The 19,023-nt window shown below is 39.0% G+C and overlaps 1 protein-coding gene across 1 annotated transcript in view; it reads right to left on the bottom strand.

The window, feature by feature from the left end:
- Positions 1-3,164: 3,164 nt before the first annotated feature.
- Positions 3,165-19,023, bottom strand: part of LOC109409689 (juvenile hormone esterase) — a 42,072-nt gene continuing 26,213 nt past the window's right edge. Inside the window, exons 4-6 of the mRNA XM_029870158.2 lie at positions 16,122-17,021; positions 5,203-5,501; positions 3,165-3,655 (exon numbers count right to left, since the gene is read on the bottom strand). Coding sequence (XP_029726018.1) covers positions 3,475-3,655; positions 5,203-5,501; positions 16,122-17,021 — 1,380 coding nt within the window. The 3' untranslated portion in view covers positions 3,165-3,474. The remainder of the gene's footprint in view (positions 3,656-5,202; positions 5,502-16,121; positions 17,022-19,023) is intronic.

Raw genomic sequence — 19,023 nt, 5'->3', positions numbered from 1 at the left:
TGGAGTCCTTTGAAATTCCTACAGGGTTTTCCTGGATTTTTTATGAGTTTCTCCAAGAATTCCTGCAGTAATACATCCAGGAATGCCGACAGAGATCCCCCAGAGTTTTTCGCCAAAGTTTTTACTAGCAGTTTCCTCTAGGATACCCTTCAAAAAAAATTTTCCGAAATAATCTAGGGATTTATCTAGAAATCTCTTGAAAATATATAGCTGGTGCCTTTCCAAATTGTACCAGTAACTCGGGCAGATTACTATTACCCTTTCGGCTTCCGATAAACGGATATCTTTCGGATATTACATTCAAAAGAACACCGCCGCCGGCGGCGGACGATACGTTACGTCTGGGACGAGTGTGGGCTATGCAGTGGGCTCATACTTACGATAAAACGGAGCATAGTTAATTCCCAGAAAAGGCGCAATATAGCGACCGAAACGTCGAATGAAAGCTTAAGAATCCATTTTTGAGGTATTCCTCCTAAGACTGAACGCCATACCTCCCAACATAACCAACAGTCGAAATTCGAAGGAATTGCTAGAAACAAATTTGATTTTTTTTGAGAAACGAGAACTCGAAAGTTGAATAAAGATGCACATCATACCCGCAATGGAATTGGAAGAATCGTTGCACAATAATATTTTGAAGAGCTGATGAAATTCGTAAACGATTGCTGTAAACCAAAACTAAAACTTGCTCCAAATTCTTCACTAGTAGGATGTTAAGGTCAACATGACCCAGTCAGGCACGCTGAACGTACACTACGCTATACTGCCGTGAATCGCATACTTGTCCCATTTGCATAGGAAATCCAGCAAAGATGGGACTGATATGCGATTCACGGCAGTATAGTGGTGCGAAAATTCTAACATCTTAGGAGGGTTAAACAAATATTTACTTTTCATAATTTCTAATTCAAGTGCCGATAATCATTCAAATATTTCGCTGCACACACTACAAAAATCATTTCCGCGCCAAATCCGCGCGAGGGCCAAATTCCATGGGTAAATCCGCGCCAAATCCGCGAAAATCGCGAAATCCGCGGAATTCGCGAAATCCGCGCTGTTGTAACAACCCTGCAAAAGGAATGCAAACAATCGTGAATTTATATTTTGTTTTTAGCCCCTTTCGTTGCTAACAAACAGAATAATTAATTATGCATTGACCAGAGCTGCTTCCTTCGTCATGAGATATTTACCAAAACATATTGAACTTGAAATTGGCCGTAAGTATATTCGCATCAAATGATTCATACGCATATGTTTTGGCCATGTTTGACCGTCAAAAGCCCCACATGACGGATAGAAAAAACAACTGACGAAGTCACCCTAGTTCATTTACCAAAATTCTAGAAGCTCCCATGCCTCCCTAAAACTCCCCCCTCAATTACACCCACCCTAAATATAGGAAAACACCCACAGTGCTGTATTGCATGCAAGTTTTGTCTTCTGTCACGCAGGTAACAACTGTAGCAGGCGCATTTCTACGATGCTAGGGGTGTTTACTCGGACGAATAGTGATTGGTAAAGTGTCTCGAGTATTTCTCCTCTTTGTTACATTACATTTGTTACATACCAAATTTTGGTCCTATTCCCTATCCCCAGAACGTAAACATTGAGAAAAATCGATGCAGACATTTTCCATCACATTTCCTATTCATATTTCACAGTATTCGGATTTTTCAACATGCTTTTCATTTTAATGACACAAGAATAGATGCATCTATGTTTCAATAATCATGTTTGCATTAAAAATTAACAAAAAAGTATGAAAAATCATAGATAAGTGTAGTGTCCGGAGGGACACTTCCGAGCACACCAGCCGAATCCTGCAGCCAAACGCACGCTAACGAGGAGGAGCGATACCTTCTCGCACAAAATGCTTTACAAGACTGACGTTTCATTTAATGTTGATCGTTTGCTTTGTTTTTTTCCGGTGGTGCATCACCGCAACTGACGCTATATGCCCTATTAATCTTTTTCTCTCTATCTCTCTCAACCCCTACAATAAGCAACGGAGAAAATTGAAGGGGAAGTTCGCTGTTCCCTTAGCAACTCATAGGGTATGTGTTCCATCATTAATTTCACGCTCCCATATTCATCCTATTCGAAAACAAGCGATTACGGCACCGATTGATTCCGTTCTTTTTGTTTTCATGGGTGCTCACTTCTAACAAAAAAAAATACAAAAATAAGAAACAAAACAAACAGCGCTTCAATCCTTTGTTTTTCGTAGGATGAAAATGGGAGCCACATGCTTAAGAAGGGAACCAATACCCTACATTGAGCATTTCAGGAACGTGAAAAATCCGGGTTTTTTCCACAAAGCATTATATGTCACAGAAATTTACACTATCTTTTGGGGTATATTGGGGTGGTTCAAGAAATCGTTTTAACTCCTCACAGCTTATTCAATCTATGCCTTTCCCTAAAGTGTGGAAGTCAGAGTCTCCCGTAAAGTAATATGGGAGATCTTATATCGGAAAATATGTCTCGTTTCACGATAAACCTTCTTCGTGCATAAGCTGACGCTCACCTCGCAGATGTAGTGCATGTTTTGGGGTCATAGCGACCCCAATGCATGACTAGGGATTATTGTGCCCTAACACTTGCATACAATTCTTTTTTGGCCATTGTGATCCTGTTTGGCCGCTCCGATAAGAAATTCACATAGTTGGCCAAATGAAACCATTATTACTATATCTTTATTATAGAAATTTTCAGCCTGAGGCTGGTTCATCTCTTAAATGAAACCAAAGGTTAGAATACTCGTGATAAAAAATAACGTGCTTCAATTTGGATGAGCGCTCTTCGGTACAAAAACTAAATTTTAGCCCAAATCCTTTACTTACGCATTCAAATCTTCCTTCTATGTCTGTATTAAACGTTTATGATTTTAAAAATTAAAAAAAAATGAAAATAGATTTTCTTTGGGTCTGTCAGAACATAAAATAGAATGAAAGTAGGATAACTGACACTGAGGAAGATTACAAGTGATAGTCGAAATACGCGTATCTGTCAAAGGATAAGCAAAATAGGGCGGAATTAAAAGGGACTAAATTGTTTACACTCCTTCGAAGTGGATATTCTGCTTAGACGGTACGAAAAGTCGGTACAAGATGAAAGTAGAAGACACATTGCTTTCGGATCAGTAAATATCCCTTCCTTGCTAAGGCAATGAGTGATTTGATATATTTATATCGAAATCCAAACAAAAATTTCCTTTTCTAAAATACGATTGATACCTTCGTTTCATTTCCCTAACAAAAGATTTCTTAACAAACTATAAAACTTGTACAACATATATTTGGAAGTCAATTTCCTGGCACTTTTTACTCTCTCTCTCTATCACTACATTAATAACTGTCAACTATAACATGGAAAATTATCACAACGTCATTCTATCAGCTGTCACACGACGACGGATAGACTCATCCGTCATTCGACCTGCATCATCATCATCGTGCAATTGTACTCCTTTCAAAAGTAATACTTCTTCCAAAAGGCGAACATGTCCTCATCTCGCCCATTGACCACCCGTACTTCGAACGGCTTCTCCGGATCGGCGGCATTGGTGAACTCCAGCACATCGCAGTCCATTGATTGATATACCTCGTTGTCGTTATTGCAGGGACGGTACGGCTTCAGCGGAGTGGCCACTCTGCACACACACAAAAGGAAATTCATAAGTTATATTGATATCCGAAGGGGCGGCGAAAGCCACTCGAAGTCGAGTGTCAAAGGAAGTATGTATAGATTGCAGGAGCAAACGTTGCTGGTAGGGGACGGTGGGGTAAGATACCATGTTTCAAACTTTCTACGGTTTCATTGGTGAACGACCTTATTTTAAGTGCATTCAAAGCCATTCAAAGTGCATTCTGCAATCGAACCATATTTTCTTTATACAGTTTTAGAAATATTTTCAAAACCAATGCATTTTCATTTTACTAGCGATTTCAAAAGTTGACTAGAAAATCTAAAGTGGTGCAATCAGAGAGTAAAAAAATCGAAGATTAAAACTGAAGATTGACATTCTCATTTTTTCATTCGTGTTTGGCCACATTCATTATCAGCTGAATGCCTCTCTTTTCTCATTCAATTTTTTGTCACGAATATTTTTCCGCACGTCGTAAAATATCCAATTTCTATTAACACACGCGCAATCCGACTTAATGGACAAATAGAGAACATAATTAATATTCTAATTAACTACTATACACAAGTTTTGAGGTAATTGGAAGTATAATCGGGAGTTACGGTCCAGTTTTATTTCTCAGTGAAAATTGTCAGTGACAGAAAAATGAATGAATAGGTGAAAAAATTCATTCATAAAAATGAATTTTATTTTGATCCCTCAGTTGAAAATCTTCAAAATTCACGTTAAAATTCACTCATTGAAAATGAAAATTTTAAACTCTGGGTGCAATATGTCAGCGGCCATGGAGCAAGATGTCACTGTATTGATAGCATAGACATTATCAACCATGCGCCTCCATGAGTGTCTCAATTTTTTTTTAGAAGCACATGGTTGATATCATAATCACCAGAAAACTATACACATACACGCTTGCAAGAAAATGCAAAAGTTGGAAATTTGGATTGGAACATTTCCATGGTTAATCTGACAGGCTTCTTGAAGGTGTTCTTAAGATTCCTAGACACCGTTCACTGATAGTAGGCCGTTTTACCTAAACAGTGCACTTTCAACCATGTTCCTCCACAATATTCGCCTTTCATCATCGATACCAAGGCATCTATTGTTGAAATGTTTCTCCGAATGGTATCACGAGAAATGCAGTAATGCAGAAGAAAAACAACTTTAATATGGGTTTCCTGGGAAAACTTCGGATAGTCCACATAAACCAGATACAAAACATGGAGACATCAGTTTGAAAAGCAATTATCCCGAAGGAAATTCTAGTTTCAATAGAAGTGCGATAAAAGCGACATGCTCCATCGCTTGCCAATATAGGAAACCGGAAGATAATAAATCTGTCATTTACTTTGAAACATCGGAAACTTCCCGCCCCTGTCCAATATGGTCGACTGAGCAAAATAAGCACTAGTACCGGTGGCGGTGGTGGCCGTAGCAAGCTAAGCTAATTTAAAGTCAAGCAGAACGTCAAATCTCATTAAAAACTTTTTCCTGGCAGTTGGCGGCGCAGAACGTTTCCGATTTCTGTTTTGTTCCAGCATTCCGACACTTACCCATTGATGGCGAAATCGATGAAAAATTCCACCAAATTGTGCGACATCCGCGCCTCCTTGGATTTGTGCGCAAAGTCCGGGAAGAGCAGCGGCGACCGGAAGAGATAGATCAGCTCATCGCAGTGCACTACGCCAAAGTCGTGCATATCCGGGTTGGCCGAGTACAGCATGGAGTACGAGTAGGGCCCTTGGAAGCTGAATTTGTAAAGGCTCACTGGTGCAACTTTGGTGTCCGCTAGAGTCACGTGCTGCTTCACCGATGTGTGCAGTGGGTACAGGAAGCCCGCTTCCGTGTAGAGCTGTTGGGAGATTAATGGCGAGAATTCGGAAATGTAGGTTAGTCGAAAGTTTATTTCAAGCACGTCGTATCAAAGAACTGAAAAAGAATCCATGGGTATCATCAACAGTAGGAAAAGAATATTTAGAAGTGTGTCCAATACTTCTCCAGTATGTTTGTTTACCCCTAACAGGATTTTTTGGTCTATACGACCCAGACACAGAGCTGTCAAATTAAATGACATAATTTTTTTAAATTTAGCTTGTCAAAGGATAACGATTCCGGTCAAGACAAGAGAAATAATCTGCATTTTTTGTTTAATCTATTAATTGTCACCAATCACAGTTACCCGCGTCGTCGTAACGTGCAGTAATGTCAAAAAGTGGAAAGTCAGAGTGCATTTCCGCAGCTCCCGTTTGCTCGCAATAAATTTAAATCGCACATTTAGCGATCCTGACGGATTAAATTAAACGTGAAGCTGTTGGTAGAAGGTGTGGGCAAGCGGACTCGGACCACCGGAAGGTAGCATAACTTGGAGGGTCTAGGAACTGCTGGTATCTGCTAGGAAATTCTATTGTATTGGAGCTTTGCGTTGTCGATTGCGTTTAGAGCATGTATACTTTATTGATTATTCCAAGATCCAGTTCATATTATCCAGTTAATATCACGACAGCTGTTTGAATCCATAGAACTTTTTCATGGTCTGCAAGCATCTCGACCAATGCGCCATGTTTCTGCAAAATCGCAGTACTCATTCTAGTTAAAAAATATTCTATTTCCATGAATAAAAAAGTGCCGCACCGACAGCAGTGCTGCGACAACAAATAAATAAAAGTCAAATGAGCTGGTTGTACTCAAATGTAGTGAAATAAAGACAATAGGGTTATTCACTAAACAGAATAAATAACAGCGTAAGCCATGATTATTTGATTATTGAAATGTGGGATAAAATTACGAATTAAATCATTATAGATTGCCTTGATGATTGCGACGTTTAATCGATTTAATCGATTTACGCTGTTTAGTGAATCCCCTAAATGTCCCTCTAATACCCGAGCAGAAGGGAATACCTTGCAAATACAGGTATGTTCCGTTTTTATCAACACGGTCCGCGATTTTCAGTTGACAAAAACGGAATAGTGATAAAAACGGAATAATTTTCTTTGACAAAATATTTTGCCACATTTTAATATGAATTGGAAGTTTTACTGTAGAATACATTCCAAAAGTACTAATATGCTGCTTACTATGAAATTTAATTGTTAAAGACATTGGAACCAGTTCAAATTCAAAAGTTAACAGACTGTGACGCCGACAAGAGGTTTTCACCACATTTATGACCACATTTTTGGAAATTTCGGGCAGTGCCCGAAGCTCTCGACAATTAAAAATAACTTCCTCTCCCGCTTTGACATACATGTGCACAACAGACAATGTGTTAGATGTTCATCTAATCCCATCCGGAGGGGGTTTGGATTGTGGAAAGAAGATAACCATGTGCGATTGTGGAATCGAGTTCAGTTCTAGGCCTGCTGGCGACGGAGATAGTCGAGTGACTCCGTAGCTTGAAGGAATAGAAGCGCCCGTCTAGCGAATTGGGAGTCGTGAGTTCGAGTCTCACCGGAGTACGTGGATTTCTTTTCATAATTTCAAATCTCAATTTGTTCATCGAGCACATGTTCTGTTGTGCATATGGATGTCAAAGCATTATCAACAGTGTAATTTATTTTCGTTTAACGCAAGAATGACACACATTACAGTTCCAGTACCCGGATCGACGTTTTAAAATAAGACATACTAGAACAGAATTTCGATGACCTAACAAAAAAGGATATGTTTACTTCCTTCCGAAAGGCATTCCTCCACGAGTAGAGTAAGGTGGGGCAAAAGTTCGACCCTAGTTGAAAATTCAATTTTTTTGAAAAAGTCGAAGCAAATAAAAATAAACGAATACCGTGTGTTGATTCTACCATCCATGGGCTAAAATTTTGTTGAACAAAGTTACGCCAAATGTCTTTTCAATTTTGAGTTACAACACCTTTTGTATGTGTGCGTCTTTTTCGAACTCTTGCCCCACCACTGGGGCAAAAGTTCGAATCTAGTGTTTGTGGGATTTCGCTAACCGTAGCACACTATTTTGACACTTTGGTAATAGAAATAATTGAAACCAATTAATATTTGATGTTGGAACTGGAATACACTTTAAAGTTCGATCTGGATTTTACCCAAATCAGGGTTAAATTTACTACACCAAAAATTAGTAGTTTTCCGCCAAATTTAGATAAAACAACAGTTTTTTCATCTTTGATCGCATTTTCTCACTAATTCCATCATTTATAGAGATAATATGTACATTTTACACAATTTTAGGTTTTTACCTGAAGTTGCCACATGACTCGAACTTTTGCCCCACAATTCGAACTTTTACCCCACTATGGGTAAAATATAATTTCCAAATCTTTTTTGCAAAAAGTTACACATGCTAAAGCATCTTCAAAATATACCTAGTTACGCCCCAAAATAAAAGACCGAGTTTGATTTCATTACAATTCCAATCCATGCGTTGGAAGGACCATCGCAAATTACATTTTTTTGATCAAAAATCAACATTTTGTCAGAACTTTTCGAAACATTGATCAATTTTCATTTTTTTGGAGTGAAAGACTCTTTTTCAAAAAGGTTTCGAACAACCTTGACACCCAAAAGAAATAATTAGAATTGCGCTCAAAAACTTCAAAAGAAACTTTCGCCCCACTCGAACTTTTGCCCCACTTTACTCTATCATCTTCCCAGATTCCTATAAAAGTTTCGTCTAGCATACTTTTAGGAAATCTCCAGGAATTTTCTAAGCAAGCACTTGTAACTTTTCTAGAATATTGGATTCCCCAAGAATTCCTCCAGAATTCTTCTAGGTTACGGCATGGTACAACCGCTTGTTAATCTTTTGGAATTCGGTAATAATTTTTAGAGAAAAGAAGTTTTGCCCCTTATGATTTCTTCAGAAATTGCTTTTCGAATCAACCTAGATGTATATTTTTTTTAATTTCTCCTGGAGTTTCTTTGAGAATTCCTTCAAATATTCCAACAGGAAATGGAATTTATCAACCTTCCTTATGCATTATGATAGGAAAAGCTCGCTGACATAGTGTACAGTTTGGGTCTAGAATGGCCCTAATGCACAAGGTGGGCTAATAAAATCATTTTGTGATTTAACCTAGACATCCTGTTGAAATTATTCCAACTCGAGTTGCTTTGGAGATTCACCAAGATTTTACTTTTGAAATATAGGAGTATCTCCGTTCCTTCAGAATTTCCTGCGGGAATTCTTCCAAGATTACTTTTTGAAATCCCTCCAGAACATTTTTCTGATATTTCTCCACCCAAGCAACACACATGGTTACAAAACAGTGACGGCAGCGTATGTAAGGGTTGCGCAGTAAGTCATTGGGCAGGGATTTATTCTGAGGTTCCTCCAAAATTTATTTCTGGGATTCCTTCAACATTTTTTTCTAGAATTTCATCAGAAGTTCTTTCTTGGATTCTTCAAAGAGTTTCTTATGACATTTTTCACTGGAATGTCCTGCATCCAAAAAAATCTTATAAGGATTCCTACAGGACTTTGTTTTGGTATTTATGCGCAGTAGAAACATATACACCTACTGGAACTTTTATTATGAATACTTCCAAGAGGATTCTATCTTTCATCTTGGTTATTTTCCCATGAATAGTAGATGAACCAGCCTTGGGCTGACAATCTCGTTAAAAAAGATAATATAATAATAATTCTCCCCGACTTCTTACTGCGTTTCCTGGGAATATCCAAGTAGTTTAGTCTAGTAATCTTCCAAGAATTCTTTCCTCAAATCCTCCAGAAATTTCTTCAGGGAGTCCTCTTGATGTTCTGTGTTGAAATCTCCGGGAGTTATTCCTGAGAATCCTCCAAAATTTCCTGGTGTGAAACCTTGAGAAATTCCTTTTAGGAATCCTGTATAAGTTCAGAATTGATAGGATTTCTTTATGATTTTTTTGGGAATTCAGATTCTTCTTTTAGATTTTTCTGTGAATTCTTCAGCAGTTGCTGGAGAAATCCCAGATCATTTGTCAAGTTCCTAGACTCATCAAACTTATTTCTGGAAGACGTAACTCCTAATTCACCTAAAGAAACTTCTGAATTATTGCCTGACGAAATCTCAGAAGAAATCCATTAAATAATCTGGGAGAATACAAGGTAGAATTGCCAGTAGAAATTACTGAAGGAAACCAAGATTGCATTTTTAGAGCAATCGAAAGATGAAATCCCGGATAAAATTCTATAGGAATCTCCAGTTTACCTAGTGAATATAGCAGTTTCGGACGGGAAAATTTGGACAGGGTATCAAGGATGACAAGAGAGATCTGTGGTTGAAATTTGAGCTCCGTCGAAAAGAAATAGCGACCAGAAGAGAAGAATTCAGCACATCGCGTAATTTCAAGAAAATCGTGTAAAAAACCGCGTGGAGTTTATTGCACTTAAAAAAAGTCTTGTAAAAAAGATTGTAGTGTAAAAATTCAGGCAATGACGGGCACCCCGAACTGTTCAAGTTTTCGAAGAACACTTGAAGAGGCAGGCCAAATTCCAGTTGGTACGTAGAGCTAGAGTAATTTTTCTATCGGACTATTGGTTTAGCTTTCTCATGTTCAAATAAGAAATCAAATTATGCGTGAGAGAAAGCATGAATTAACAATATCTACAGTTGAATTTGAACTTTGTTCAAAGCTATTGTAGCGTATACGTCTTATATGTCATCATTGGTGATTGCTTCAAATTCACTCATGGATGCATTGCCTCAAGATTAATGTTAAACTATAAATAACTCGTGTTCGAAGGAACAAATTTGACAAAAACTTTAGTGTTGACAAAAACGGAATGAAATGTTGACGAAATCGGATAGTGACAAAAACGGATAGTGTACCATGCAAAGAGCAACCTGAGCTCTAAAATCTGAAATTGTTATTGCTATATTATTGTACAAAATTTCATGAGAACTTCATAATATCAATTCGAGGTATTTAGGCGAATATGGTATTGATGTTGTGTTGTTGATTTAGCAATGAAAATAACTCAATAATAAGTTTTGTTATTACATCATGGAGCTATCGAAAAATGAACAATTTAATCCATAAGAAATGTTATCACTTTGTTATTCAAAATGATTCAGATAACAAATATAGCACTTGAAATTTCAGGCATGCGTTCACTGCTATTGGAATAACAAGACTTGTTATTTTCTAAGTGTGATTCATACAACATTAGGGGGATTCACTCAACAGCGTAAACTGATTTAACGTGGTGATCACTTACATCCAATTAGTTGGCAATTTGGCCGATAGTGGCCGAAGTGGATGCTTATGTTCACTCGCCAGTAGAAGCACTCATAAGTTATTTCATGTGATATCTCAAAATCTACTCGATTTGGAACAATACTTCTTCTTCTTCTTCTTGGCGTAACGTCCTCACTGGGACAAAGCCTGCTTCTCAGCTTAGTGTTCTATGAGCACTTCCACAGTTATTAACTGAGAGCTTCCTCTGCCAATGACCATTTTGCATGTGTATATCGTGTGGCAGGCACGAAGATACTCTATGCCCAAGGAAGTCAAGGAAATTTCCTTTACGAAAAGATCCTGGACCGACCGGGAATCGAACCCGTCACCCTCGGCATGGTCATGCTGAATACCCGTGCGTTTACCGCCTCGGCTATATGGGCCCTTGGAACAATACTGTCTTCGGCAAAGTTGTTCAGTAGGTCAAGAACAATCTGGTGATTTACCAATTAGTTTGTTGTTGTTGCGTTTTTTCGTTTTTGGCTCGAGGAACAGTGCCTAATATCCGCCAGTAGCTCCAATTAGTTTGTGATTTCGTCGCTAGGTAGCACTAGTTGTCAAGTAAAGTTTCAAACTTCTCTAGCTCGCGACCCAGAGCAGATAGAAAAGTGTTGTCTTTGGCAAAATTCTTCAGGAAGTCAAAACCTATCTCAAGCATAACTTTTCAATCCGACGTAACTCGAGAATGTAAACAAATCCGGGTTAACTGCTGCATGCATGATTCAAAAAGCAAATTGAAGAATCCATATCACTGTTTGATGATTTATTGCTTAATTTGTTTAACTAAGCATATTATTCGAAACGAAGTATCTAACTATTTTGATGTTTACAACTTTACTGATAGATACACCGTTTTGATATATGAGAAAACCAAACGACGTATCTAGCCAAAATCAAAAGTAACAGATACACCAAACTGGCACCATACAAAAGCGACGTATCTGGCATGACGTATCTCTAACCAACCCGATGTATGTGTATTTTTATCAAAACTCATTGTGAAAATGATATGGAATGAGCAGGTTTTGATTCTTACCTAGTGCGTGCTATATCCCTAGTGATGTTAAGCACGAAAAAACTTATGAAAAGTATTTTTATAAAAAACTATTTTAGTGAAATGGTCGTCAACATTGACCATGAATTTACTCAGATCATTGAAAAAGTTAGATACGTCGATTTGAAAAATTATGCTTGATCTGGTGATTCAACAATTAGTTGATGTTTTTTTGAATGAGTGTAATCAATTTCGTACCTTTTAATTCCGCCCTATGTTGCTTATCCTTTGACAGATACGCGTATTTCGACTACCACTTGTAATCTTCCTCAGTGTCAGTTATCCACTGGATAACTGTATCTGTCAAAGGATAAGCAACATAGGGCGGAATTAAAAGGTACGAAATTGATTACACTCATTCAAAGAGGGTATTCTGCTTAGAGCGTTCGAAAAGTCGGTACAAGAATTTGTTGATGATTTCACCGCTATGTTAGTTGTCAAGTAAAACTTTAAACTTATCTAGCTCGTGATCCAGAGCAGATCGAAGAGGGTCGACTTCTTTAGGAAGTCGAAAACAAAATATTGAGACAACAATTAGTTGGTGATTTCGCCGCTAAGTGGCACTAGTTGTCAAGTAAAGCTTCAAACTCCGATATCTCGGGATCCAAAGCATATAGAAAAGTGTTATCTTCGGCAAAGTTCTTCAGGAAGTCAAAACCTATCTGGTGATTCAACATTTAGTGGGTGATTTCGCCGCTAGGTGACACTAGTTGTCAAGTAAAATTTTAAACTTCTCTAGCTCGCAATCCAAGGCAAATAGAAAACGGTCGTCTTCGGCAAAGTTCTTCAGGAAGTCAAGAGCTACCTAGTGAATTAACAAATAGTTTGTGATTTCATTGCTAGGTGGTGCTAGTTGTCAAGTAATGCTTAAAACTTCTCTATCTAGGGATCCAGAGCAGATAGAAGAGGGTGATCTTCGGCAAAGTTCTTCAGGAAGTCAAGAATCATATGGTGATTCAACAATTAGTTGTTGATTTCGCCGCTATATATGTATTTGTTGTAGAGTTTCTCTCGATATTTTTCTTCGCCAGGAGGCATGTTTATTTCTGTGGATTGATATAAAATTCACAGAATTACTCTACTATCTATATTTGATCTATGAAACAGAATGTATTTTTGTAAACCCAACAAAGTTCGGTTAGATGACATTTAGTTTGCTGGTACATGATGTATTAGCACAGTAATCGCGTGTTTTAACAATCGATTTGATGAGGAAATGTTAACAACTCTTTGAAGAGAAATAAGTCCAAGAGTTTAATAAAAAAAAACACAACCTAAAATAAATGAATCATGGTTTGATTTTGGTTGTATGGTATATTACTCTAGAATATACGACAGAGTACAATAAAGACACAGCGAAACAGATGTCACACTCCTCCCACTTCCTATCGATCACCCTTTTACCGGTTGATCAAATTTTCGGCAGTTGGTCGATTGGCCACCGGCACCGCACTGGCATCGTTTGACGTTTGCTCACTACCGCCACCTATTGATGGCCCGGCCAAACACAGTAGGTACGTTTAGCGTTGGGCAGCTACGTTTTCGTGACGATGTTTTTAATGAGATTTGTTATGCACGTGCTGCAGTTCCGTGTACAGGATCCACATTCCCTGTAAGCCGACATGTACGGTAAGGTGAGGTAAGATGCTATTTTTTAAACTTTCATCGTTTTCAATTATAAATATAGCCTTAGTTTGTTAGACATTCAAAGTAATAACGGCAGCTGAACAAAATTGATACTTCAACAGAAATATTCACGAAACTAAAACATTCACATCGTTTTTAAGAGTTGATTCGTAAAACGAAAGTGGTACAAGAAGCCAATCTTCTATTTGGTAAGATTAACGTAACGACGACATTAAAAATGGCGACCATCATTTTTCAGGCATTTCAGACCTCATTCCCCCTCCATCAAGAAGTTCTTTAGGGTATCTTTTTTTTAACTCCAGCATTGTCTTCTGGTAATGCTTCTAAAGTTTCTTCTGTGATTTTTCAAAGAGCTCTTTCTGAGATTCCTCAAAGAGAGTCTGTCTTGGATTCCTCCAGACACTCCTTCGAGGGTTCCCTCAAGGTTCCTTTACGTATACCTCCTGAAGATCCTTCTGGGGTTCCTCCAAAATTGACCAGAATTGGCTTCTGGAGTTTATCCAAGAGTGTCCAAGAACCATTGGAGACATCTCAGAAGGAACTTCATGAGATATCCCCGAAGGAACTCCTTCAGGAACTACAGAAAGAACTCCTTGAGGAATCCAGGAAAAAATCCTGGAAGTATCCCGGGGGGAATTTCTGAATAAATCTTGTAATTTTCAAAGGAGGAATCTCGAAAGAAATTCCTTGAAAAATTTCCGAACACTCTTGAAGAAATCTAAAAAAGAAGGAGTGAACTCCGGAATTCACGATTGAAATTTCCAGAAGGATGAATCTTTGAAGGAATTTCTAATCAATCTTAGAAAAGTTTGGAGTAAACCCAGAAGGAACTTAAGGAGGTATTCGTAAAAGAACTCTGAGGGAATCCTCGAAGGAGCTTCTGGATGAATCCAAGACATGACATGGCCCATGACTCAGAAAAACTTCTTGAGAAACCTCAGTAGGAGCTCCTTGGAAAATCACAGATCAATCTTTTGAAGCAGTACCAGAAGAAACTGCTGAAAGAATTCAAAAAAGGAAATCCCAAGGAATTTTCTTGACGAATCCAAGAATAAACTTCTTGTAGATTCCCAGATTTAATTCCTGGAGGAACACCAGAAGAAACACCAGAGTAACTTCAGCAGGAACTCCTGGGGGTCCCTCAAAGGAACCTCTGGTGAAATCTTAGAAAAAAAAGGAATTCAAGTAGGATCCCCTGAATGTATCTTAGAATGAACTCTAGGAAAAATCTGAGAAGAAACTGCCGTAGGTAAATCGGAAGAAATTTATGAGGAATTCAGAAGGAATTTCTGAAGCAATTTCTGGATGATTATTACTCTGCAGCAAGCGAGTCTCCTGATATTTTGTATTACTCACAGAAGTTCACCATGTAGCCCAAAAATAAAATAAACGGCATTTTAAAGTGATGGAGACGCATGGTCATTCCATACGCATATGAGCACAAACATGAAATTTTCGAAAAAGTGCAGCTCAAGCACGCAGCTACATATACAACTCATGCATATTAGTTAGTGATCTCCTGTATATTCACATGTTCATAGCCATCGCTAGGACAGAAACGGGTTGAAAAAATAAATTCGTTTCCCTTCCTTCCAACTTTCATAGCACAGTGTCAATCTATCAGATAACAGGCGATATGCATCAACCGAACTGTGCCGCATTATCTTCAGAGTAATAAACACACTAATCTTCCACCTTACGCCTTGCATCCACACACCGATGTGTGAACCCTCTTCCAACCATATCCTAACCAACACTCGGACATCCGCATAAATTTATGTAGACGCAGAGGTATATTCGGTCTGCTGTGGAAACAAACGATTGCAATCATCAGTTCCTCTCCCTTCCCCACATTGACCTGCAGCCTGACATGGCAGGCGCCATTGTCGCCTAACAATAGAAGATCACCAACACTACTCACACACTGAAGATACCTGCTAGTCCCCGGTAGCTATCTCATTGGTATCTTGTATGAGTGTAGCTGATTAAGTGATACTGACTGGAGTAGCATCCACGGGCGGTCAATCAAGCTCAAGCTAAACTTTTGTGAGGTTTAGATTTATTGAGAACAAGCGGGAGCTACAAGAAAGCAATCTGGCTGGCATTACAAAACGAGCGGCGACAACACGGGTGTCTAAACTTCATATAAAAATTCGCCATGCCTTCTAGATCACTTGATGTGTCGTGCGTCGTTGCTAACTGCTGAATTAATATCAACTATCACACACTTTCAAGCAGATGTTGTATAGGACCATTCAATGATGCGGTTGGTTGAATACAAAGCCAACACGAAACTGAGACATTTGTGGTAGCATAGCCTGCTGTGATTTTTCTCGGCTTACTCAATGCTCTCAACATACCTTCACGGTAACAGAATTCCCTCATTTTGACTGCAAACGACGAGTCGAGTCTAGTACTAGACATTGAAGACGATCTTACAGTTGACGTCAAAATATGTATCTGCCATAGTTACAATCACACACAATCTTAATTATAACTAAACTAAATCCAGGATGCCAGAGAGGTGCACAATATCACGCAATCAGGAAAGTAACAACACATCTATCTGTACATTCTTACCTTGATCAATTGTTGCGCATTCTTCTCGGTAATCCACTCGTTGCTGGAACTGTTTGTAAAGAAACGATCCTTCAAAGCCATCATAAATTCTTCAGAAAGCTCCTTTTCCAACAGCAGTGGCATCAGCGTGCTAATATTAGCGTTAAGATCCTTCAACAGCTGTTGATTTGTTGTAATCGCAATGGCACGTACGGCTCCATCGTTCGATAAATACCCGGTCATCCAAGGAATTTGCTGATAGTTTCCCTTTTGCCACGATTCCCGCGGATCCTCCACCAGAAAGGCCTGGTTGGACCATGAAGGCGATTCAACCACCGGTCGATACAGTGTCAATGGATCTACCGACCATGGCTTCAGTTTACTTATGCTATCAGAGAGAACCAAAGCATCGACGTTTCTTAGTACATCTACTATCTGCCTGGAGGTTAAATTCTTTGCACATGTGATACCCACTGCTTCTGCTTGCCGTCTCGCCAAATCCAGCGGATCCTTCGTAGGAAAATTCCATGGAGCAATTGCATTGCCACTCATCACTATTGCTCTCGAGAAAAGCCCCTCGCTCAAAGGACTGATCATATGCATGTGAACCGATCCGCCACCGGCACTCTGACCGAAAATTGTCACTAACGTTGGATTACCTCCGAACTTGTCGATGTTTTTCTTCACCCACTCCAAGGCCAGCGTTTGATCCTTCAAGCCGAAATTTCCTGGCACCACTTCATCACCGGTTGCCAGAAATCCAAACACCCCGACGCGATACTGAATCGTCACCAAGACAACGCGCTTGGTATCCATGAAGTATTCCGGTCCAACTATTCCTGGACTGGCACTGCCCGAAAAGTATCCACCCCCATGAATGTAAACCATCACCGGCAAGGTCGCTTTGCTGGCATTCTGAGTCTGGAACGAAGGAAAAAGAAAACATATCAGTTGTGGCACAGAAATGCATATGCTGAATCAGCTGATCGAGCAAACAAAAAGTACACTCATTGCACAATTATGGGTCACTCAAGGTACAACCATTTCATAATATGAATCGTTTTTCATACAAAAATAACACTTTCATTATTTTTATTTTATATTCTCTTCATTGAAACCCCTTTTTATTGTTTTAAATAAAGATCTGCTTGTAAAATTAGCTTTAGGCGGTGAAAATTACTAAAATGTTGGTGAATAATGAAAACCACAATAATGGGTCAAAATTGGCTGTGTAACAATTATGGGTCAATTTGTTGCCTATTATAGGTCACTCAAGAGGAATCGGCTCAAAAATAATGTTTCGTCTATTTTTTCATTGAATGATCACTTATTCTCGATAGATCAACTATAGTAGAATCCAAAACTGGTCTCAAACCTCTTAACGAAGCGTGTTTTCACGATTTGAATTCATTTTTTCAAAATTGGGACAAATTCTCCAACACAACCACCGATAAACGCCTAAAAGTATGCAATGCCCATGTACGCAGAACTGTCAATATAATGCTGCACAAAAGGTGACCCATAATTGTGTGATTTACGGTGTTCCTTGGCACAATAATGAGTCACTTAAATTTTGCCTGAAATAAGCTTTAATTAGCTCCAGTCACATGAATTTCTACATTTAGAACGTAAATTATACCTTTGTTCTGGTGACGACACCATTTCGCACTTGAAAATCACTAAATCTCGCTTTTACAGAGCTTACGAAAGCAGCGCACTCACTGTCTGATATTCACAATCGAAGCGTTACTTTGACAGCTAGTTTTGCGCCGAACAAAAAAATATTGAAAATATGTATGTTTTGACGTATAAGCCTGTGTGAGATACGTATAGTGACACAAAACAAATCAACTTATGTGCGAAAATTAATAATAGCTTACAAAAGCTTGCAATTAATTAGTATTTATCTATTAAAGTGGAAAGTGACTAATAATTGTGTGTGACCCATAATTGTGCAATGACTGTAATCGTTTTCACACCTCAGCACGTGCTTCCCGGGAAGCGCGCGTGGCCTACTACATAGCTGGACAGAGTTCATTTGCATTTCTCACGCCACCCGCCACCGTCGCCGTCGCCGCCTACTACACTGCACGACTGAAGCGCGCGAAAAATTGCAGTGGACCGCGTCGATCGCTGTTGGTTGGTTGGCTCAGACGGTGAATGACAAAGTAAGAAACCTGCAAAACAAAACAAGCATCGTCGGTCGGCGTGTGTGCTTGAAGTCACCGATGCGATGCCAAGCCAGCGCGATGATTTTACCGGCAGCGCAGAGGTGGTGATAAGCACCGCCTTATCGCCGTTATACTTTATCAACGCGAAAAAATCTCCGGGAAGAGTTTATACACCCTTCCGAAAGTGGATTCGAAAAATGAGCGGGATCTATGTTTACGGTAGGAGTTCAATAGTACCCCATTTGCTGATTGTTTTGAGACTGATCCAGGAATCACATTGCCGACCTGGATAATTAGCTACATATATCTTTTTTTCAGCTTTTTAATTTGACCCGAAATTGGGACACGATAAGTCAGACAAAGAAACAGGCGAGTTGGATTAATTTATCTGTGAGCACATGTCTTTGAGCACTTGCAAAGTCACTATTGATGTGACTGCAAAGGCGTCTGGCATGTATCAAATTTCAGCAAGGTCAATGTATGATACAGCAAATCGACAGATTCGGTATCATTTGTTACAAATATTGCAATTTCCAATGCGGTATCCGCTACAGATAAGCTTCTCAATACAGTTGAAAAAAAAAATGTATCTTCATGATCCCAGTGCGTAATTGTCGCGGAGAATTTCCACGAGAAATCGATCTACAAACTGTTGAGCAATTCCACCTGAGGTCGATTAGCTAAACAAACCAACCGAAAATAAAACAAAAATCGGCCTTCCGTATTTTTCCAAACGGAGAATTCCATTCAAA

The sequence above is a fragment of the Aedes albopictus genome, chromosome 2 (assembly GCF_035046485.1).
Source record: "Aedes albopictus strain Foshan chromosome 2, AalbF5, whole genome shotgun sequence".
NCBI lineage: Eukaryota > Metazoa > Arthropoda > Insecta > Diptera > Culicidae > Aedes > Aedes albopictus.
This window is presented reverse-complemented; position numbering and strand designations above follow the sequence as displayed.